The sequence below is a fragment of the Leptonychotes weddellii genome, chromosome 3, assembly GCF_054177405.1.
Source record: "Leptonychotes weddellii isolate Sample4059 chromosome 3, ASM5417740v2, whole genome shotgun sequence".
In the NCBI taxonomy this organism is placed as follows: domain Eukaryota; kingdom Metazoa; phylum Chordata; class Mammalia; order Carnivora; family Phocidae; genus Leptonychotes; species Leptonychotes weddellii.
The window spans coordinates 30713644-30737730 of record NC_138371.1 but is presented as its reverse complement, the minus strand read 5'-3'; the positions used below and the strand labels follow the sequence as shown (position 1 = coordinate 30737730).

Sequence of the window (24087 nt, the reverse complement as noted above, 5' to 3'; positions counted from 1 at the left end):
CCCCTGGTACTTCCAATTGTAATAGTTATTTCAAGTGTGTTTAATAGTTATTTCAAGTTATTTCAAGTGATTGCTCCTTTGGGCATTTTTGTAATAGCTCCTTTAAAGTTCTTGTCATTATTGCAAAATTTATGTTGGGAAGTCTCTGGTATGTACTGATTGTCTTTCCAAAATGAGGTGGTGGTTCTTTGATTACCAAGTAATTTTAGTTTATATTCTGGACATTTTTGAGTATTGTTACGACACTTTGGGTCTTGTTTATATCCTATGAAGAATACTGACAGGCTAGGGGAAGGGAGGGAAAAATAGAATAAGATGAAATCAGAGAGGGAGACAAACCATAAGACTCTTAACTATAGGGAACAAACTGAGGGTTGCTAGAGGGAAGGTGAGGGGGGATGGGGTAACTGGGTGATGGGCATTAAGGAAGGCATGTGATGTAATGAGCACTAGGTGTTGTGTGCAACTGTTGAATCTCTGAACTCTACCTCTGAAACTAATGATACACTATATGTTAATTAAATTTAAATAAAATTTAAAAAATTTTTGATAGGCATAATAAACATAGTAGGCTTGAAACTATTATCTTTAGAAGGATTTGCTTCCTAAAAGTCCCCTATACTGATATGAAATATTCCCTAACTAATAAGGGTAATTTTGCTGTGCGCAACTAGGCTAACAATGTGATTTATGGTGAATATCTGCTTTCCTTCTGGGACTGTGGAATTCTCATAGTTGCTAAGTACAGAGTGTTTATGTGACCAACCCCCAATAAAAACCACAAGCACTCAGTCCCTAATGGGCTTCCCTGGGCAGGAAGATTGTACATGTGTGGCTGCATTTTAGTGCTGGGGGGCGACAGTGTGCTCTGTGAGACCCCTCACAGAAGGGAGAGAGCATGGGAAGCTTGCACATGGATTCCTCCAGACTCTGCCTTTCTCTTATGATCCAGTTATAGATCCTCACTGTGTCACTGCAGTAACTCTTACCTGGATGACTCTGAGTCTTGTGAGTCCCTCTAGTAGATCATTGAACATGTAGTTGATCATAGAAACCTCTGAAACAGCTGATATTTTTGTTTCAGCCTTCTGTGGGCAGTGGTTTCAATGTCAGTTCACTTCTCAAAGCCTTGGCAGTCCGATTTAGGTCTGTCTGTGAGCATACCACTCAGTGCTCAGTCTGGGACCTGGGTGGAAGTCTACCTATCAGCTCAGTTCTCAAAGTGTTTGGTATGCTAAAATTAGGACCAAATCCACACAAGTGCAGGTCTAGGGTGAGCCCAGGAATTCATAAACAACCTTCCAGGGTTGCTTTCTGGAGCTTTTCTCTCTGTTACCTCCCCTGCATTTTCTGGGTCCCCTATTAGATCCTCAGGCCAGAAACTGCCCACTTCTGTGAACATGCCACATCTAGGGCCAAGAGTTCAAAGGATGGAGATAGAGGCCAAAAAAATCAATGGGATTTGGCCATGACTACTGGACCTGAGGATCCACCAGCAGAGGAAGAACTTTCTACTCCCCAAGAGTTTTTCCTGTTCCCGGCTGCTCTAGCAAATGCCATTGTCACCCCTGCCACAGAAGCACCTGGAGGCTGGAGCCCAAGAAAGTGAAGGAAAAAGAACACAGTGTACCTCCTCCACTCTATCTGAGCTCTAAGAGTCTCTCATTTGCATCTTGAGCCAGAAGCAGAGGGTTATTTCTGAAGCTCTGCCTATATACCATAGTGCTTACGTCAAGGTTTCAGGTTACACTGAGTTCAGGCTGAGGGATGTTGAAGTTAAAAAACTCATAACTAAAACAAAAACAAAAACAACTCCTAACTGGTTCGATGGTACTTTGAATTCAGGTGTTCCTCCTCAATACTCTGGCTGATATTTTCTTTGCAGAACAGCTGACCATGTATTCTGCCTGGGTTTTATAGCTGAGTTCAGCAGAAGATAAAGGGAGGTGTATTTTATCCATATTACCCAGAAACAGAAGTACATCATTGACTTTTAAATTATATTTTTAAGTTAAATATGTCAAGCCTTGACTACTTCTTAAGTTTCAACTTCCTATAACACTCTGCCCTATGCTGGGCAGGCACTCACTCACCTGTCTCTGTGCTGGCGCCGATTGGTCGTCAGGGCCACAGCAATATTGTCCCATGCTTTCCAGACTTCCCCTTGGCCTGGGTTCTCACAGCCCAGCTGACGCCAACACTCATCAAATACTGCTTTCCACTTTTCATCAGCTGACACTGCCAGGTTTCCCAGCTTCCTGCTAATAAAGTCACATCAAACTTTTATCAATCACTTCTTTTGTGCAAAATTCCTGAAGAAAGAAACTTTCTAACATACAACTGGGAATGCTTCCGTAACAAAACTGCCTAGACTGGCAGTGGTTCTATTTTATAAACACTGAATGAAAATTTTAAAGAAATGATTTTTAGCTACTTAATGTTTATCAGATACTAAAGTGTATAACTGGTTAAGTATGAAGCACATCAGAAATGACTCCTTCGCTTTCTACATTTCCACATAATTGATTTTGTAAAATTGATTTCTGTTAAAACAAGGACTTCCTGTGCTTTGTACATCTCATAATGAGAATTGTAAAATGCATTATATAATACTGGGTTCTAAAAATATATCAAGCATCCATCAGAAGAATCGGAGAAGCTACCAAAATACAAAAACAAAGCTAATGCTGGAATCAATAAAGGAAAATAGATATGTGCCAAAAACACGGAGGAAGAACATAATACACTTAGAGATACAGATTTTGTTTTCTTTTCCACATATGTAGAGTATATATATGCTATATATAGGCTTGGCTTTTACTTTTCAAAATCAAGTTGTGTAGGGATTCCATTTAAGAATGCTCTCTTTCAATCAATTTGGGTATCTGCACCATTAACAGCAAAATTAATCCCACACACAGAACTTTTATTCTAAAGCTATGAGGCTATAATCTAAACCAAGACTACAGTTTATGTATAATAGCAGCAACTGGCAATACAAGGAAGTTACACTTGGTTAAAAAATGACTTCAAAAATTTGTTCTGCATTAAAAAAAATTTTGTTCTGTAATTAAAATATTAACCATCTTTGATAAAAGCAAGGCAACTCAAAACACTTAATAACGAATCCACAATTAACACCAGTTACTCACAAAACTTTGGGTCTGTCTTTATCACTCTCATACAGACTAGGCTTGAAGTAGGTTCCAGTGATTTTTATCCCAGATCCCCATTCTCCACTAAAATAGCCTTCTATGTAATCTCCATTTGGCATAGTCAGTGTTCCCTAGGTAAAGTTAAAGAAAATGTCAAATATAGAATTATTTCCAATTTAAAAATCAAAAGAAAAAAGCACCAAATGGTTAATGTTTTCCCTTTTTAACTCTATCAGTCCCCAATTCTCTAAAAAAAAAAAAAAAAAAAAAAAGAGTATGTGTACATGCATGTGCAAAAAGATTGTATGAAAATAATCCAAGGGTAAAAGAAAAAAAAACTACTGAAAAAACAGATAAAATATTTTGAGGTGAATGAAATGAACACAAAACCTTCCAAATTTATCCAATCTGGTGCCCAGAGACAAATTTATAGCTATAAATGTCTATTTAGAAAATAAGAAAGCCCTCAAATCAGTAATCTAAAATTCCACCTTGGAGTGGAGTAACGAGGTTCAGCAAGGTTTCAGGATACAAGGACAAAACACATAAATCAATTGTATTTTTATATAATAGCAATGAACAATCCAAAAATAAAAGTATTATACACCAATTATGATTTATCCCAGAAAAGCAATGACTATAATACACCATATTAACAAAGGTTATCATCTCAAATCAGTAATCTACAATTCCACCTTGGGTGCCTCGGTGGCTCAGTTGGTTAAGCATCTGCCTTCAGCTCAGGTCATGATCCCAGGGTCCTGGGATCAAATCCTGCACTGGGCTCCTTGCTCAGCAGGGAGTCTGCTTCTCCCTCACCCTCTGCCTCTCCCCTCACCCCCCGCTTGTGCACTCTCTCCCTCTCACTCTCTCTCTCAAATAAATAAATAAAATCTTTAAAACAACAACAAAAATAAATAAATCCAAAACAAGAAGGAAGAAGATAATAAACATTAGAGCAATGAGATTTTAAAAAAGAAAAATCAATGAAACCAAAATTTGCTTCTTTGAAAAGATACACAAAATTGCCATTCAACTAGATTAATAAAAAAAAAAAGACAAAGTTACAAAATCAAGAATGAAATGGAGTATTACAGCAATCTTACAGAAATTTAAAAGGTCAAGGGAATACTAAGAGAACAACTTTATGCCAACAAAACTGTTAACTTTGATACAACAGAAAAATTCCTAGAAAGAACCAAATTACCAAACTGACTCAAGAAGAAATGGAAAATCTGAATAGAAGGAAATTGAATTAAAAACTAAAAATATTCTCACAAAATAATGCTCAGGCCCAGATGATTTCACTGGTGAAGTCTCCAAAACATTTGAAGGAGAAATAATACCAAGACTTCACAAACTCTTTCAGAAAACAGAAGAGGAGGGAACATTTCCGAATTCATTCTATGGGGCCAGTTTTACCAAAGACAGACAAAGACATCATGACAAAAAACTATAGACCATTATCTCTCATAAATATTGATATAAAAATCTTCAACAAAATATTAGCATTAAACCCAGCAAAATATAAAAGTATTATACACCAACTATGATTTATCCCAGAAAAGCAATGACTATAATACACCATATTAACAAAGGACAAACACCATACGATCATCTCAATAGACACAGAAAAAGCTCTTTGACAAAATCCAAGATGTATTCATGACAAAAACTCAACAAACTAGGAAGAGAACTATCTCAATCTGATTAATCTATGAAATACCTTTAGCTAAGATTATACTTGATGGTGAAAGATTTAATGCTTTTCCTCTAAAATAGGGAACAAGGCAAGGACATCCACTCTTACCACTTCTAATTCAACATTTTACTGGAGAATATAGCCAGTGTAATCAGACAAAAAAAAAAAAAAAAGCCCTCCATATTGCAAAGGAAAAAGTAAAACTGTCTTTATTTGAAGGCAACATGATCCTGTATAAAAGAATTCCTAAGAAATACACACACACTTCACACCAAACCCCTAGTAGAATAAACGAGTTCAGCAAGGTTTCAGGATACAAGAACAAAACACATAAATCAATTGTATTTTTATATAATAGCAATGAACAATCCAAAAATAAAATTAAAAAAATTCTCTTTACAACAGCATTAAAAAAGAATACTTAGGAACAAATTTAACCAAACCAATGCAAGAGATACACACTGAAAACTACAAAATGTTGGTGACAGAAATTAAAGAACATCTAAATAAATGGAGAGATGTTCCATGTTCATGGACTGGAAGGTTCAGTATTATTAAAAATGGCAATTCTTCCATACTGATCTACAGATTCAACACAATCCCTATCAAAATCCCAGTAGGCTTTATTGCAAATATTAACAAACCAGTCCTAAAATTTATATGGAAAGGCTAAAGATCCAGAATAGCCAAAACATTTTTAAAATAACAAAGCTGTAAGACTTATACTTCCTGATTTCCTAACTTACTAGAAATCTATAGTAATCAAGACAGTGTGGTACTGGCACAATGAGAGACAAGTAGATCACTGGAATAAAATTCAAGAGTCCAAAAAAAAAACCCCACACATTTTATCGTGAATTAATTTCAGAGAAGTTGTCAAGAAAATTCAATGGGAAAAGTTGCTGAGGCAACTAGATACCCACATGCAAAAAAGATCAATTTAGATATTTAACCCACACCATACACAAAAGTACCTCAAAATGAGTTATAGACCTAAATATAAGAGCTAAAACTATAAAACTTTTAGAAGAAAACCTTTTCTTTTTTGCATGCAAGCAGGGGGAGGGGCAGAAGGGAGGGAGAGGGAGAGAGAATCTCGAGTAGACTCCATGCTGAGCATGTGGAGCCCAGCACAGGGCTTGATCCCATGACCCTGAGGATTGTGACCTGAGCCAAAACGAAGAGCTGGACACCTACCCAACTAAGCCACTCAGGCACCCCGAGAAGAAACTCTTAATAACCCTGAGTTATGCAAAAAGTTTTTAGATATGACATCCAAAGCCTGATTCATAAGAATGTTTCTGATATACTGGACTTCATTAAAAAGTTTTGTGCTTCAAAAGGCACTAATAAGAAAATAAAAAGAGAAGCCATAGACTGCAAGAAAGTATTTGTGAATCCTATATCTGATACAGGACTTACATCCAGAATATATAAAGAATGCTTACGATTCAGTAAGACTATAAAAACAAGCAAATTCTTAAAATGTCAAAATATTTGAAGAGGTGTTTCACCAAAGAAGATATAGGAATCACTAATAAGAACATGAAAATATGCTCTACATCATTAGTCACTAGGAAAATGTAAATTAAAACCATGAAATATCATTTCACACCTACTAAAATTGCAAAAAGAAAAAAAACAGAAAATAAAAAATACTGGCAAAGATGTAGAGAAATTAGATTCCTCATACATTGATGATGAGAATGTAAAATGATGCAGCCACTCTGGCAAACAGCTGGCAGTTTCTTGATATGTTAAATATCAATTTACCATACAACCCAGCAATTGCATTCCCAAATTCTTCCCCAAGAGAAATGAAAACATATGTTCACACAAGAAGTTGTATTCAAATATTTATTGTAGCATTATTCATAATAGTCTGAAGTGAGAAATAATCCCATGCCCATCAACTGGTGAAGGGATAAACAAAATGTGGTTTTAGAATTTTATTCAGCAAAAAAAAAAAAGGAATGATACAGGCCACAATATGGGAAAATCTCAAGAACATTATTCTAAGTGTAGGAAGCCACAGAGAAGAGCCCACATATTATCTGATTCCATTTATAAGGACGGACCTGAGAAGGCAAATCTACAGAGTTATAAAGTCCACTAGAGGTTGTCTGGGACTGGTGATAGAAACAGGGAGTGACTGCAGATGAGCAGTAGATGGTGACAGAAATCTTTCTGGATGATGTGAAAGGATCTAAAATTGGATTGTGGTGATGGACGTACAACTCTATATTTACTAAAAGTCATTGAAATGTACTCTTAAAACAGGTGAATTTTATGGTAAGGTAGCTTTTTTTAAAGGTCAAGAAAAAATTAGTAGAAGATTGTATTAGAGGAAGAAGAAAGTTTCCCACCTTTCCACTAAGAGTCCAGTCATCTGAAAATTCTCCCTCATATATAGTATCATCTTCGGAAAGTAAAACCCCATTTCCCTATGTGAAGAAACAAAACAAAAATCACAACAGATAAAATGCAAAGTAACTTCGAGTTCATAGAGCCATAACCCCAAAGCCTTACATAATCTTAAAAGACAAGAAAAATAGTACTAAGAAGGTAGAACATTAATAAAATGATGATTTAAAAGTTAAGGACATGGGAGTTTAAAAAAGTCAATAGTAACTATATGCAAAATATTCTACTCACCATCATTTTATTAAGGTGAAAGTTGCCTTCATAGTATAATCCAAACTGGGTAACTACCACACCATTCCCTTGACATACGTCATCTTGCCACATTCCCATATACTTTTCCCCCCTATATGGAAATAGAAAAGAAATGAAATGAAAAACTGATGATGAGATGGAAAAAAACAATTATAACATGGAAGATTCCAAGCATCACCCCTATGTTAGTATTTGTTCCATTTTTCTGGTTAAAGTGGTTAACTCTGTGTCTCTTCAAACATGGGACAATGTGGTAACAAAAGACATCTTACTCAGAGTAACGTTCTCTCAGAAATTTAAATAATATAGTCTACCTGACATAGGTCTGCATATATTCCATGTATGTCCTTGATAATTGAAAAAAGGAATGTCAAGAATTCAACTCTAAATAATTTCATTCAAAATGTAATATGTAGACTCAAATTTATGCACTTTTTTCCTACTCCAAAACTTACTAACTTTAAAAAAAGAAATGAGGTTTATCATATAAAAAGTCTCATTCTTCACAAACTGAAACTCAGAGAAATCTTATAATCTCCACTAAAAAAAAAAGTAAGTATAAACTGCTTGTTAAATAATCATGGAGTTTAGTAATAACATCTAAATTTTAAAATCCCACATTATAAAAATAACATGAAGGGGAAAAAAGTATATATTAAGTCCAAAAGCGAATCAGGCTAAATCAAATATGGAGGCAAAAGAAATACATTCCTCCCCAAGGTTTAGTTAATTGAATTTAAGCTTGATTCCCTGGTTGCTGGCACGGTAACAAGTCCCTGACCTAAAGAAAGACCTAAGCAGAAAGGTGTTTAGATGCCATCCTATGAGCCTAAAAGGGAATTTCCACTGGTTCCCTCTGACCTTTTACTCCTATTATCTACAGATTGTTTTAAAGGTTTTACTTTTTATAATAGTTAACACTAAAAGCTTTGTACATGTGGAGCTTTAAGGAAAATGGTACCAAGGTTAATTCTGAAAGGTCCTGATCTTGTAAAGAAGTAACCTATTATTTGGTTCATAAGCAAATGGATAAAATTATGCCTGACAACTGTGTCTTATTAAAAAATGTCTCACTACTGTCTAATTAAGATGCTCAGCCTTCATAAAAGCATCGCTTTTACTGGAGAAGTATAGGAACCTTATCCTCTCACACTCAACTTTGAGATTAGAAGCAGAATACTGTACCTAGTGATATCATCAAAGACACCATATCCTGCTTTCTTATCCATTACCCATTGGCCAATGAACATGCTGGGAGAAGAGGAAGTCAATTTTCCACTTCTCAGGAGACCATGACCATGACGCATGTTATCTTGAAAACAGCCTTCAAACACTTCACCAGAGGCATAACTGTAGTTACAAAGAATGGATGAAGATCACAAACACATTGAATTCTGATGCTCATTTTTTTTTTTTTTAAAGATTTCATTAATTTATTTGACAGAGAGACACAGCCAGAGAAGGAACACAAGCAGGGAGAGTGGGAGAGGGAGAAGCAGGCCTCCCACGGAGCAGAGTGCCCGATGTGGCGCTCGACCCCAGGACCCCGGGATCATGACCTGGGCTGAAGGCAGCCGCCCAACCGACTGAGCCACCCAGGCGCCCTCTGATGCTCATTTTTACAAAGTTTAGGAAATTCAAAATTATACTCATGTCCTACTGGCAGCTATAATATTTATATGATTATTTTTCACCAATCATAATTTTTCATATTTGAATGAATGAAGCTTAGAAATTAAAGACATCATGGATGGTATTGTCTGTTAACATGGGGAAAAATGTGTATTAATCACTTATGGGAAAATGAAATAATGAGTAATCTCTGAAAGAATGATAGGTTTTGTCCATATTAGAGTTGTTTAATAAACATAAGATATAAATTTATAAGAAAGACATTTAACAGATTCTTCAAGAAAGTTATGGTTTCAAAGGTTTGTACAGTTTTGTTGAAAACTAAGTAACAACCTAATATTTTCATCTGGTGATACAAAGTTACCTTTAAAAGAAGACTTTTTAAACAGTTTCAGTCATAAAAAGAATAAAATATACTTACTCCTTGGAAATTTTGGCTACATAAACATTTAAGTCTACATGATTCTTTGAAAAAGCAACACCAGCCCAACAACCCGTCCAATGTTATTACCTATAGACTCCTTGACCACACATTTTTCCTTCTTTCCAATGGCCCACATAATGGTCTTCTTTGTTCAATGCTTTGTTTGGAATTCTGTATTCTCCATATCTACCCAAGGAGAATAAAAAACATCAGAAGATGCATTTAGGACATATTCACCTTTTCTATAGATGCACTTATAAACATTTTAACAAGGAGAACAGGAAAAAGAATTACCTATGGGGCGAAAGGAGTAAATGGGGTTTTGGTTTAAAATGTATCTATTACCTAGGCTATCAGGCAAGTCTTAGAGGAGTGGGGCCTCAATCCCACTAGACAGAGATTACGTGTTTCACTCCAACTCCAGTGAAAAACAGAAAACCTATGTCCTAAGCCTCTCTGCTACTAATTAGCCACATCACCTTGCGTAAGTGCAGGTACCCAGCTCCCTCACCCACGTATGGCGGGGCAAATGAGATTATCTAAAGACTCCTTTCATTGTAAAATTCCATTAAAAGGAGATTAAAAGACATTATAAAAATTTATATCACACACACAAAAATCACCTACCCCATCTGTATAATAATCTTTTTCATATAGTAAAATAAATTACTTCTCTAACATGATATAAAATACTTCACTGCCATAAGTTTATCATGCAAATATTTTCAGTGTTAGAAAATATGACAAGCTTATACAAAAATATTGTCACTTGAGTACCATAATATATCATCTAGAAAATTTCTCCTTTAGCACATCACTGAAATTAAAGATGACTTAAAACTACTGAAAGGAAAAAAAAAAAAAGTAAAACTACTGAAAGGAAAATTTGTCTACGTTCTTTGTGTAAAAGGGCACTACTATCTCAACAGTTCACCATCAGTATTACCCCAGGTTTTCAGCCTTCACCACTGAGAAATGGACAGAAAACAGTCCCATTTTAACATACAGAAGGGCTGTGTCATTTGAGGTCACAAGGCTATCAAGGTAAATGATTCACTCCAGGTAAATCAAGGCTGCATCCCATATTCCCAGCCCTCTTATGATCACACACCTGCACTGTAAGCCCTAGTACACTGCATGCATTTCTAAAAAACAAAACAAATATCTATTTGTTTTGAAAATAACTCTCAATACATAATGTCATCAGTGGCTGAAGCTGAATTTACTCTTAGTTTTACACAATCTTCTTACCCATCTTCCAAGCCATTCCTGAACATGCCAGAATACATCTTTCCATCTGGCCACTTCAAAACCCCTCTGAAATGCATAAGCAAAAAATAATACAGATCAATGAATGTTTCAGATAACTGATACTTTTTCAGTATTGAACCAGACTATCATCTTCACCTCATGCATAAATCTTAAACATTTTCACCTGCCATGAGGCTTCCCTGAAAGCCAGCGTCCATCATAGGCTGCATCCTTCAGGCGAGGATCCTTATAGAAAGTGTACTTGGCACTGCGTGAAATGGGTGGTTCCTGCCTCTGAATACTGCTGCCACTTCCATAAGGTGGAAGGTCAGATGTCCCCCTCAAAGCCTGATCCACAGCTTGGCTTATAGCCCGTAGCCACTTAGTCTAGGAACAAAAAAGTAAATGTCAATAAGCTTAAGGCAACAACTCATCAAGCACTGCTTTAAATCCTGATAGCTTTCCTTGCTGTGAATAATTTTTCTGTCTCCTAATGTTTTTCTTATTGAGTAATGCTGACTGGCTCTTGGAATTCACTGCTGTATGTTTCAAATTAAGTCACATTAAAAACAAACAAACAAACAAAACCTATAGCCTTGGTTTAACGAAGACTTACCAGACATAATTATGGATCATTAGCCAAGGAAGAACAATTTTTATATTTTCTTTCCTAGCATAAGAGACAGAAGTAGCCAGGCCAAAAGATCAAAAGAAAATATCATAATGGACTAACCTTTTCCTGGGGTGTTGATGAAATGAGAGTGAACTGCTCCTCAGGTGTAGTTATCTTTAAGCCATTCCTAAAACATTCACAAGGATAAATACCAGTAGGTATGACAACCTGTCATTATAATATCACTCCTCAAATATGAAAAGCAACTTGTTTATTTCAAGAGGAGTAGAAGTCAATTAAATGTAAATGCAGACATGCCCTGGGTTTGGCTCTCACAGTAGGAGATAGAAAGGACACAGAGTCAATTTCCTTTGTGTTGAACAACGGGGATGTGAGCAATGGAGAAGCCCTCTACCATTTATCATGATCAGCCATGATCTTCACAACAGGCCATTTTACTATCTATAGGCTGGGAAGGTAAGCCTCATTATGCAGAATGGGGAGGACTCCTGAGCTTTTTTTCATGTCTAAGGAAACAACCTAGTAGCAGAGGGAGAGAGTTAGGGTGAGGGTCCGGGAAGGGGGACATACTTACACACCACCAGCTTCTTCAGAAAGTGGCTCTGCCCATAGCGTGGCCAAAGGGAAAACATGATGTGTGGAGAACTGCAAGAAAGAACATAGAGACACATCTGAGAAAGCTCGGGTGGGCCCTGGGGCCTCCGCTATATAACCCCTTTCAAATGGTTAAATCCACCTGGGTGCCACCATCTCAGCCACTTAGTCCCCATAACATAGCTAATCCCAGTAGGTCTTGCCATCTCTGCTACAAGGACCCCTTCACATGGTTGATACTCATTTTCAAGCTGGAAACTAAAAGAGCTCCCTGAAATTTGGTCCATACCACAAATGCATGCTAAACATTCTCTTTTATTCAATAATTTCAGCAAAATCACAATATTTTTAATACAAACTGATGGTTTAATTAAGTAAAAGTTAGAAATCTGGCATACCTGGGCATGGACTAGGGCATCGTTAAAGAGAATGAACCAATTCACAGAAAACCTCCCAGCATGCTGCAGAGATAGGGCTCGGTTACTGCTCTCACAGAGCAGCCGACGCTCTGGCTTCCTCAAGGAATCCTGGAATTGAAAACAGATACATAACTGAACCATCAGAATTATGTTAACATGCAAAGAGAAAATGAAAAAGACACAAATCACATTTAGGAGAATTTGTTGCTCATGGCTTAGCCTGGTGTTAAACCTGAAGTTAGACAGGATCTGAACATTTAATAAAAGCGCTCAAAGGAAATTAAGAAAAAGGCAGGAACAAACAAAAGGTGGTATGTGTTCAGAGAGGATTCCTAGAAATGAGGGTAGGTGTCGAGGTTTAGAGCAACGACTGCTGTCCTTTGACCACCCTTAAAAAAGGGCTCATTAAAACATTATTATAAACAAATGAGGAATGGAGAAAATTATGACAGTTGTTATGGATATGCCTGCTGTGTGCTGGGGTAATGACAACTGGCATGGTTTACCGTCATTTTCCCGGGAAAGGTCTTCCAGAAGCCCAGTGTGTATTCAGCTTCTTTCCTTTTCCTGCCGAGATGGAGAGCAAGAGACTCATAACAAGAACTGGAATCCTGTAGTTTCTGGTACTCTGGAGATGTCTGAAAGCCAATAATAAAGGGGAGAAGATGAATATAAAACAATTGTCCAGAATCTATAGCCTCAGTGTGGTGTAGATATACAGTATTAAATTTAGGAAAGAAATCCAAATGAAGAACAGACATGGTATATTAAAGGGGGCTGAGCAGAAAGAAGATTGGTTCCAAAAAATTCTACTATACACATGTACATATGAAACAGAGGAATAACTCCAGGGGAAAGAAATAAACACTGGCAGTTATCAGTGAGGAAAGCAGCAGAGAACTCATGATAGGGCAAGAGTTCTCAAATGTTTTGGTCTCAGGATATCCCTCTATTTTGCTTATGTGGATTATACCTATTGATATTTACCATATTAGAAAATAGAGAAATAAAAATAACCTTTAATCTTTATTAACTCACTTTAAATATAGTAACAGTTTAAATGAAAAATGACTATATTTTCCAAAACAACAACAAAATGCTTAGTGAGAAAAGTAGCATTGTTCTACATTTTTTCAAACCTCTTTCTTATCTGGCTGACAAGATGACAGCTAGATTTTCATTTCTGTTATTGCATTTAATCTGTTGGTTGAAATAGATGCAGAATATTTTGCTTTATGAGGATATATAGTTGGAAAGGGAGGATTATTTTAATAGCCATTTCAAATAATAGTGGATATTCTTTGAAACTAACCAAAAGTTGTTAAGTAGTAGGTTCTTAAAGGGTAGCTGAAATGTAGAATCTGAAACTACGTTAATCAAACTTTTTGTACTCTATTACATTAAATTCTCTGATCTCTTACACTTTGAATAGATATTTTACCTATGCATGATTTTATAGCATGTGGATTAGACATCTGGAAAAATACTGGTTCACTGAATAATGCAGACCTTCCAAATGTTGATACATTTTATTATACAATATCAAAAGTTCTATATTATCACCAATCTCATCAGAAAAAGTTGCCAAGTACTGGGAAACTGCCAAACTCAACAGTGATACATACATGTTTCCCACATTGTACTTTTTGCTTCAGAGTTCAGATTTTATCACTGGCCACAAATACTGTCAGTTGTTCTCCTCGAAGTGACAGGTTCATTTACTCATTTTTGAGAAAATATCTGCCTAATACCCAAATCTGAATAAACATAGTTATCTGTCAATTGTTTTTTCAAGTTAAAAAAAAAAAAAAAAGCAGCTCTCAACTCAAAAGATAGTAATCTGGTGCGTTTTCTGGAAAAACCTCCATCCTTCGGTATGCAGCAGAGCTGCTCTGTGTACTCCCATCTCGTCACACAGAATATTAAGAAGATCTATACTTCTGTGTGTGGTGATGGATATTAACGAGATTTATCGTGGATGATCATTTCACAATATATACATCTATCGAATCATTATGTCAGATACCTGAAAACAATAGAATGTAACAAGTCAATTACATCTTAAAAAAAAAAAGATGTAAACTCACTTGTTGAGGTTAAATAAAATTAATGATTTTTGCTGTGTCATCAAGAGCATTTCTAAGTGAAACCGGCATATTTTTACTTCTTTTGTTTTTTAACTGCAAGTGCATGGCAGCAAAGAACACAATGACTAGTTTGGTGCCACTGCCTTGATTCATGCTAAGGAGATAGCAGTTCTGTCCAGCTTTACTTTTGCACCACTGGTGGAAAAGCAAATGTCTCCGTATTGTCCTGAAAACAGTCTGATCTTGTGACCCCTCCAAAAGGGTCTTTGGAACCCCCAGGGGTTTGTGGGCCAAGCTTGGAGAACCAACCACAGGACAGGGTATAACTGCCACACCAGATGGAAAGTGAGCAGAAGGTAAAACAAAAGGATGATCCCTCACATTCATGACTAATTACTTCACAGTCCACAATTCTTACAGTGATTCATATTCATTTTCCATTCATTTAAAAAACATTTAATGGCATGTACTACATACAGAATATTCTGAGTGTCAGGGATAAAAAAATAAGTAAGGTACAATCTTTGTCTTCCGGGAGCTTAAACAAAGCAAAAAAGACAGAAAAACATACAACATAGCAGAATAATGCAATGGTTTTGTTAATAGGCTATCTATCAGAAGAGACAATATAGTAAAGTGGTTAAAAGAACAGACTCTGGAATCCTTGGGTATAAATTCTAGTTTGACCAATGTGCCTCAATTCCTTCATCTGTAGAAAGGGGATAACAGTAATATCTATTTCACAGGGTTGCCATGGGGATTAAATGAATACAAATAACATGCTTAGTACCTGGCACATGGAATGCATTTAATAAATCCTAGGTACTATTTTTATCTAGAAAAATGTATATGTATATATGATGTCTAAGCTGTACCTGAGATCTACTAAATAACAATCTGCAGTGTTGGAATATGGCCATGTGTTTTGAAAAATTTGCACAGATGATTTTGATCCCCAGTCCTGGGGATCATAAGAAAATAATGGGCAAAGACAGTACTAACAAAGCACAGAGAAAGGGGTAACCCATTCTTAAACGATGGGAAGAGGAAGGAATATGGTATAGTCAGAGGGCTTCATTTTCATGATAAAATGACTTTTGACCCAGGCCTTGAAATTTTCCCATAATGAGGATGGTGGTAGAGTGTCTCATGAAGGAAATATAAAACATGTATGTCCAGGGATCTGAACTAACATGTAGGACACAGGATGGTAGATAAGGCTAGAAACAAAAGAGGGTATCAGATAATAAAGGGCCTTAAATGCCAAACTAAAGTCTGGTTTTTCACACAGAATTAGGACCCTTCAGACTGGAAACTGTACTACCAGACTCTCTGAATAGTTCCAAGCTGGTCTGGGAGGGAAGATCTTTGATTAATTGAGGGTACATTGAGATGACATTTGCATCTCAGTGGGTTACTTGTGTAGCTCAAACCTTCATTGCTAAAACTACATCAGTTTGAGTTAAAATTGAAATCAGACTAAAGAAAAGATCTATGAGACTACAGCAGAATCAAATATAAAAAGCCCACAACAGTTTGTGGGTCACTCTGGAGACTGCAATTTATCCAAATAAGGAGGTAAGTTCCAGGATTTAAAAGATTCTAAAGTATATGAGACCGCAGAATCATTATGGTTTCTCTGGAGCCCTTCAGAGTGGGAACAAAATGAAACTACATATTTTAGTACAATTTCAAAGGTCAATGTCTCAGGACCAGCTTTAACATACACCCATATCCTACAATGGTACTAATTTTCTAGGACTCCACCCAACTAATTTCATATAGAAAGTGGACCACTTAACATCTGAGAAAATCCTGTAACACTGTGATTTCTCATACCATCTGCTAAGGTGACCCAAATACCTGGCATGAGTCTATCCTGAGTCCTGGCCAGGTGGTAATTCCACTGCCTTACTGGTATCTCATTACACAGAAAGCCAGGATTTTAAAGAGCTCTGTGTAACTTGTACTAGTATGCACTCAATAAACTTTGACAACTATTGAGTGCATAACATAACTGGGCCTCAACTTGTGACAGAGTTTCATAAAATGAATACAAAATTAATCTTGATAAGGTCCCGAGAAGAAACTAAATCAACGGCAAAGAGAACTAGATTTACCTATGGTCAAACTTTCTTCTTTCATGTTCTTGAAGAAAAATAAATTTAATTAGACACATATAAATAGTAAATTAATGGAGTTTGAAATCTTGGGGTAGCATAATCCAGACAAACAACTATGATCTTTGGCTTCCCAAGAGTTCAAATGAGATATTTATGGGAGCTTACCACTTCAAAACAGGTAGCAAGCTTTAGCAAAACTTTAGCATAATTATGAAGTCGTCTGATTGGCAAGAAAAACAGCGTATTCAGTATTTCCATCAATTGGGTGTTTTCATCATTTACTTCTGATAACTCTTGCAATAGCTCCTGGTTTTTATTTAGGAAATCACTGGAGATAGAGAGAAAAAAAGAAATTTAATTAATCTTTTTGGTATTGAAAAATGTATGATATTGAGTAGATACATTTCACTAGATACTACTTTTTTCAGCATGCATGTTTTTAGGTGCTTTCTATGAAAGTAGAATATAAATACAATGAAATAAGACAGATAAAATTAAAAGAATTTCCCTGCCTAGAAAATAGATTTTTACATATAAAAAGCAGCATATGGTAGCAATAGTAACTCTATAATAGAGATGATTAATCACAAACTGTGCCTTGAGTTCTAGGAAATGAATCATGCATCCCACAGTTTCAGGGAATAACTGGAGACCAGCTGACACCACTACCTGTTAATTTCCAAGCCAAAAGTCACAGCAATAAACGGCAAGACTAATTGCTCTCATCAGTTGTACTAAACCGAACTAATGGAGAACAAAGCTCTTTGCCCCAACACAACTGGCATGTAATATTAAAATACTTCTAATTTCTTTTTTTTTCTTCACCTAATAAAAATTAATTATGAGAGTAATGAAAAGCTGCAGGTACCAGTACTACAATTAACAGGAAACAGTAGAGCTAATTCTATGTGAAGATTTCAATGCTGAGATCTTCAAAAGCATTTTAAACTGAAGCCAACATTTAGTTTTTATATTGTTTTATATAAGTTCATTAAAATTTTATTGCAAATTTTATTTATTTATTTTTTTTTTAAAGATTTTATTTATTTATTTGACAGAGAGAAAGAGAGACAGAGAGAGAGGGGACACAAGCAGGGGGAGCGAGAGAGGGAGAAGCAGGCCTCCCGCCGAGCAGGGAGCCCGATGCGGGGCTCGGTCCCGGGACCCTGGTATCATGACCCGAGCCGAAGGCAGACGCTCAACCATCTGAGCCACCCAGGCGCCCCTTATTGCAAATTTTAATGGTGATCAATAACCCACTGAGACTATGATCAGACCGAAATACTTAAAAAGATGTGAAAGAAGAAAAAAAAAGATGTGAAAGAAGAGTTGGTGGGACAGAATAATAATTATTACCTGCCCCTTAATAAGCAATAATTATGTGTCAGGTACTACCCTGAGTGCTTTATAAGCATTATATTACAATTCTTACCTACAAGGCTTCAAATTAGACAATGTCACACAAGACTATAAGCAAGGATGAATCACTTTATAATCTCTTAGAGAACTGTAGAATAAAGAAATGTTTAACTCAGAAATTAATGAAGTATTATCTTGGAATGGAAAATATGTAATAATATCCAGGAACCCAAAAGTTCAATAGCACAAACTGGATTATCTTATAATGCAATTAAGAGACCTGAGAGTGCCCTGGGGAACGTGACCCAGGTTTTTATTTATATTTGGCTCGTGTGGATGTTCCTACTTCCTCCTACATGTCCTGCTGCTGAGATCAGCTAAGAACTCTCATTTAACCCCACGGAAGTGTTCTGCTTTAATCTGCTCCTGAGAGACTGAAATACCACATGTTGAACACATACCCACTATGACCACATTTCTTCTGCATGCCCAGTACTAGACCAGAAATGTTCCAACTCTTTTAAGTCCTATTACTTTTCAGGACTCACTCAGGTCCTTGCCTATGGACTTTCCCAAAAAGGCCCTTGTATGTTCTTAGGAAACCTGAACCAAGGACTGTTCAGCTTATCTTCTCTTGGGAGTTTTAATCTTATAGTGGCAATACTGCTTTCCCCTTACATGGCTAGGTTTGTACTTGTTACTCAAAAATTAATACATTAAGGCACTTGGGTGGCTCAGTCAGTTAAGCATCTGCCTCCAGCTAGGTCATGATCTCAGGGTCCTGGGACTGAGCCCTGCATCGGGCCCCCTGCTCAGCTCTGCTTGTGTGCTGTCTTTCTCTAACAAATAAATAAAATCTTTTAAAAAAATAATTTAAAAAATTAATACATTAAAGGTAGAACCCAAGTGTCCATCAACGGATGGATAAACAAAATGTAGTGTGTGTGTGTAGTGGAATATCATTCAGCCACGCAAGTTTGATATATGCTACAACACGGACAGACCTTGAAAACATTACACTTAGGGAAATAAACCAGACACAGAAGGACAAATATTATATGATTTCACTTATGTGAGGTACCTAGAATAGGCAAATTCATAAAGACAGGAAGTAGAATAGAGGTTACCAGGTGCTAGGGGTGGGGAAAGGAAGGAGAAATTATTGCTTAATGGGTACAGAAAGAGTTTTTGTTGGGGATGATTTTAAAAAGTTTTGTGTACAAATAGTGGCAATGGTTTACACAACATAAATGTTCTTGGTGCCACAGAATTATACACTTAGGAATGTTTAAAACGATAAATATTATGGAATGTATATGTTAGCACAGTAATTTTTAAAAAACCCACATGATGATCAAACCACCAGGCTGGCATGAGTTGAGTATCTAAATGATAAACCAGCTGAGTGATGAGAGCTTGAGTATCAACATCCAAGACTTACTAACTGCCATGTGGGCTCACCAGCTATGCTCTAGAGGTTCTCTTTTTAAATAAATACTACAAAATAACTTAAAATACTGACTTTGTAAATAGAAGTTGTAAAAAGATGTTATTGTTACCTTTTAAATATGTAAAACCCCAGGGTTCATGAACCACAGCTTGGGAAATGCTGCCCAAATCCAGACTTAATATTTGCTTCCATAGCTTAAAGTCACCCATTGTTTATTAATTGCTTAACACCTGCCTAGGTTCTAACAAGAGGCTTTCACTTATGTCATCTGCTTTAGCTGCTCTAACAAGGAGTCAGGTCAATTCCTGAGTACTGTGAACTCTGGAAAAACTAGAGGAAGGTTAACAAAAAATAAAATAAAGCTAAATAAGGCATCAGGGTCACCAACTACCATTGTCCTTCAAGAAGCCCAGAAACCTCCCCATTTTTTTTTTTTAAAGATTTTATTTATTTATTTGAGAGAGAGAATGAGAGAGAGAGCATGAGAGGGGGGAGGGTCAGAGGGAGAAGCAGACTCCCTGCCGAGCAGGAAGCCCGATGCGGGACTCGATCCTGAGCTGAAGGCAGTCGCTTAACCAACTGAGCCACCCAGGCACCCAAAACCTCCCCATTTTTAACTTGTCACAAATCTCCACCTATTTTTGCATCCTCCTATAATAAAGCTGCTTTTCTTCAAGCATTACTATTTGGAAAAATAACCATTCTTTTTTTTTTTTTCTTCATTTAATTACTGGTTTGGCTGCAATCATTTTCTCCTATTTTTTTGGCCAAGATTCAGCATTTCACCAACACTAAATGTTAAATAAGCTTTTTTTAGTCAATATAATATATAGATGTATAATAAATGTAAAATCAGAAATTACAACAAATATAAACTTGTCAGTTAAAAGCCAGAAACTCTCAGATGGAAAAAACAACAAAGCAGTAAGTCCACCAATTTGCTGTTTACAAGAAATATACAAAAATATTACAATACAATACAGGCAGGTTAAAAGTAATAGAATAGAAAGTGGTGTCATTATATTAATATAAATCAAAATAGCAAGATCAAAAATTTTAAACTTACTACATAAGGTTAAAATAAAACACTCTTTAATCTGTCATTAAAAAAATGAAGGCTGCTGGGGCATCTGAGTGGCTCAATTGGTTAAGCGTCTGTCTTTGGCTCAGGTCATGATCTCAGAGTCCTGGGATCAAGCCCCGCGTTGGGCTCCCTGCTCAGCAGGGAATCTGCTTCTCCCCTCTCCCTTTCCCTCTGCCCCTCCCTCCTGCTCATGCCCACTTTCTCTCTCTCTAATAAATATTTTTTTTTAAAATGAAGGCTGAACCCTTGTACTGTGGAAATGAAGGACATAACAGGAGTCAAAGAAAAAATCAAGATGGAAATTAGAAATATATTTACAATTGAATGATTATAAAAACAAAAGGTATCAAAGGTTTTAAGATACAGCTAAAGCAACACTTGGAGGGAAATTTATAGCCTTGGATGAGTACATTAGAAAAATCCAAAGACTGGAAAATTGATGAGCTAAATGCTAAACTCATGAAGTTGGAAGACATTAACAGGGGAACACAAAGAAAGAAGGAAATAAAAGGCAGAAATTCAGGGCACCTGGGTGGCTCAGTCAGTTAAGCATCTGACTTCAGCTCAGGTCATGATCTCAGGGTCCTGAGATGGAGCCCCATGTCAGGCTCCGCACTCATTAGGGAGTCTGCCTGTCCCTCCCCCCTCCACCCACTCTTGCTTGCTCTCTCTCTCTCTCAAATAAAATCTTTTTTAAAAAAGGGCAGAAATAAAATAGAAAACAAAGAAAAGTCAGTAGTAACTAAAGCTTAATCTTTGAAAAGAAAATTAAAAAGGGTAAACTGCTGACAAAACTGACCAAGATAAAAAGATAAAAGACTCAAATAAATAAGAGGAATGAAAAATAGGGGATATAACCACAGTTATTATGGAGGTGAAAACATCTTAAGACAATGGTAGCAATATTATGCCAATAAATTTGAAAACTTGGATGCAATAATTTTCCAGAAAAATACAAATAATTAAAGCCACAAGAAGAAATAAAGACCTGAACAGATCTATTCATTACAGAAATGAAGTCAGTAGTTTAAAAACTCCCTACAGAAATGCCCCCACAAAAGCCATACGTTTTTACAGATGAATTCTACAAAATCTCAAAGTACAGATATTCCCTATCTCATGCAAACTATTCCAGAAAATACAAAGTTCCCACACTCACTTTATGATTGCTAGTGCAATCTTCTTATCAAAACTTCAAGTTCAGAAGAGAAGGAAAACCTCACATTCATATAGATGCAAAAATCTTAAATATTAGCAAATTGAGTCCAGCAATGCACTGAAAAACTAATACAGGCAGACCACTGAATTTATCTTGAGAACTCAAGGATGTTTACCATTAAAAAAATAATCAATTGCTCTTCAACTTTCAGGAATAGAAGGGAACCCTCCCCTGCCTTTTTTAAGAAGGGAGCCTTTTAACCCTATAAATGATATTTACCAAAAACCTAAGGCAATCATCTTTAATGAAGAAATACTAAAACTATTCCCCTTGAAGATCAGAAATGAGACAAGGATGTTATTACTCTATTAGGATATAAGATCAAAAGCAAACATGGCAAAACATTAACATCTATTAAATCTGGGTTGTGAGTATATATGTTATATGTTTACTATTAAAATACAACTGAATTTTTTAAACTTGCCTTTGTCTCTAGGTCAACACTTGTTGAGAATCTACATAGTTCAGAATGATTAGCCTCATGTAAGAGACTTTTATATTTATTATCCAGAAGCTAAATGCAAAATCTTTATGCTTGTGCAACACTTTGTGTTCTTCTCTATACCATCACATACATTATTTGTTCCTCACAACCAGGGAAAAAACATTTCTATTTTTCAGATGAAAAAAATTAGGCTCAATTTGGTGAAGAGAGTTGTCCAACATCTCAGGGATAATAAAGAAGGACCCAGATCTTGTGGTTTTTTCAATACCATACTACTCCCAATGATAATCAGGGGCTAATAATACCTGTCTTTTTAAGAGTTAGCAAAAGTCTACATTTTGGTAGTCTACATTTGGTAAAATGATTAAGCCAAAGATTTTCCTGGGCACCCAAAAACAAAGAACACTATAAAACATGATCTTTGGTTGTTAGAATGATAATTGGAAGATATGTATTTGCTTACATGGCAGGCTTAGCAAGAAGCTGGAATCCTCCCATAACCAGGAAATTTGTAATAGATGTGCAATACCTTGACCAAAAAAGAAAACACATGTACATTAGCATTAATGAAAATTCTGAAGAACAAATTTACATAACAAGCATCTGGAGCAGATACTTCTTGGTCTCACCAATAAGTTTAGAACTTTTGTGATGTCAACATTCATGAACTGACTTGACTGAAAAGAAGGGCAGATTATGTGGTAATCACAATAATCAGGAGGGGAAAGAGCCATTTTAGTAAAGATAATTGTAAATTTAAAATACAACTAAAATTATGCAGAAGATGCTAGAACTTGCTTCATAGATATTACTTCGGTAACTTTTTTCCATGGGGCAGGGAGCCTGATGCAAGGGACCCTGGGATCATGACCTGAGCTGAAAGCAGACGCTTAAACAACTGAACCACCCAGGCGCCCCTTTACTTTTCTAACTTAACAAACTTGAGAAAATACAATTAAAATAGTTGGATTTTTAATGAAAATTAAATCTTCAGAAATAAACAATAGAGAAGGGATGAAAATATGTTAAAAGAGCTCAAGTGAAACTGTTAGAAAATGACAGTTAAGTTTTAATCTATTGCTAGAGAATGTCTTGATATACTGCTTTGACTCATGTACATTTCTACCATACTCCCAGAATGGCAAAATGGAATCAACTCACTTCGAGAGAAGGCAAATTCCTATTCAAAATAGCCCAAGGTACTATACACTTAAAAATGGTCCTGATGGGGGATGCCTGCATGGCTCAGTCGGTTAAGCGTCGGCCTTCAGCTCAGGTCATGATCTCAGGGTCCTGGGATGGAGCCCCACATCTTGCTCCCTGCTCAGCGGGGAGTCTGCTTCTCCCTCTCCCTCTACCCACCCCCACTCATGCTTTCTCTCTCTCTCAAATAAATAAAAAAACCTTTAAAAAAAAAAAAAAGGTCCTGATGATAAATTAGATGTTATGTTTATTTTACAATTAAAAATAACTTTTAAAATTCATACACAAATCAAGATTTTTTTACTTGCCTCACCTATATGAATAAATTACGTTAAAAGATAGGGAGGTATCAAAGGTATCAAAATAAAAGCATCTCTAAGTATAAGTCCTGAAGTATAAGAGAACAAGAAGTTAAAAAAAAAAATTGTGAGATAAATAAGACAAAAAAGAACTATACCAGCAAAAGCTAAACCTTCACACAAACAAAATCTAGTTTAAAAAAGTAAATTGGGGGTGCCTGAGTGGCTCAGTCAGTTAAGCATCCAACTCTTGATTTTGGCTTAGGTCATGATCTCAGGGTCATGAGACTGAGCCCTGCATCGGGCTCTGCTTAAGATTCTCTCTTCCTCT

At 36.3% G+C, this 24087-nt stretch overlaps 1 protein-coding gene across 6 annotated transcripts in view; it reads right to left on the bottom strand.

The window, feature by feature from the left end:
* The window catches only part of ALS2 (alsin Rho guanine nucleotide exchange factor ALS2), a 74234-nt gene that overhangs the window by 11489 nt on the left and 38658 nt on the right, over positions 1 to 24087 (bottom strand). For 5 of the 6 annotated variants that reach the window (XR_014143931.1, XM_081815334.1, XM_081815333.1 and 2 more), the window contains 14 exons: positions 22718 to 22783; positions 16863 to 17025; positions 12994 to 13125; positions 12467 to 12595; positions 12049 to 12119; positions 11574 to 11640; positions 11025 to 11227; positions 10841 to 10906; positions 9677 to 9775; positions 8719 to 8883; positions 7513 to 7624; positions 7224 to 7301; positions 3153 to 3286; positions 2094 to 2261 (listed from right to left, as the gene is read on the bottom strand). Coding sequence is in view for 5 of the 6 variants with exons in the window: in XM_081815334.1 (XP_081671460.1) it covers positions 2094 to 2261; positions 3153 to 3286; positions 7224 to 7301; positions 7513 to 7624; positions 8719 to 8883; positions 9677 to 9775; positions 10841 to 10906; positions 11025 to 11227; positions 11574 to 11640; positions 12049 to 12119; positions 12467 to 12595; positions 12994 to 13125; positions 16863 to 17025; positions 22718 to 22783 (1653 nt within the window). In the remaining variant the exon portion in view is untranslated. The remainder of the gene's footprint in view (positions 1 to 2093; positions 2262 to 3152; positions 3287 to 7223; positions 7302 to 7512; positions 7625 to 8718; positions 8884 to 9676; positions 9776 to 10840; positions 10907 to 11024; positions 11228 to 11573; positions 11641 to 12048; positions 12120 to 12466; positions 12596 to 12993; positions 13126 to 16862; positions 17026 to 22717; positions 22784 to 24087) is intronic. The other variant, XM_081815337.1, reaches the window with a different exon arrangement.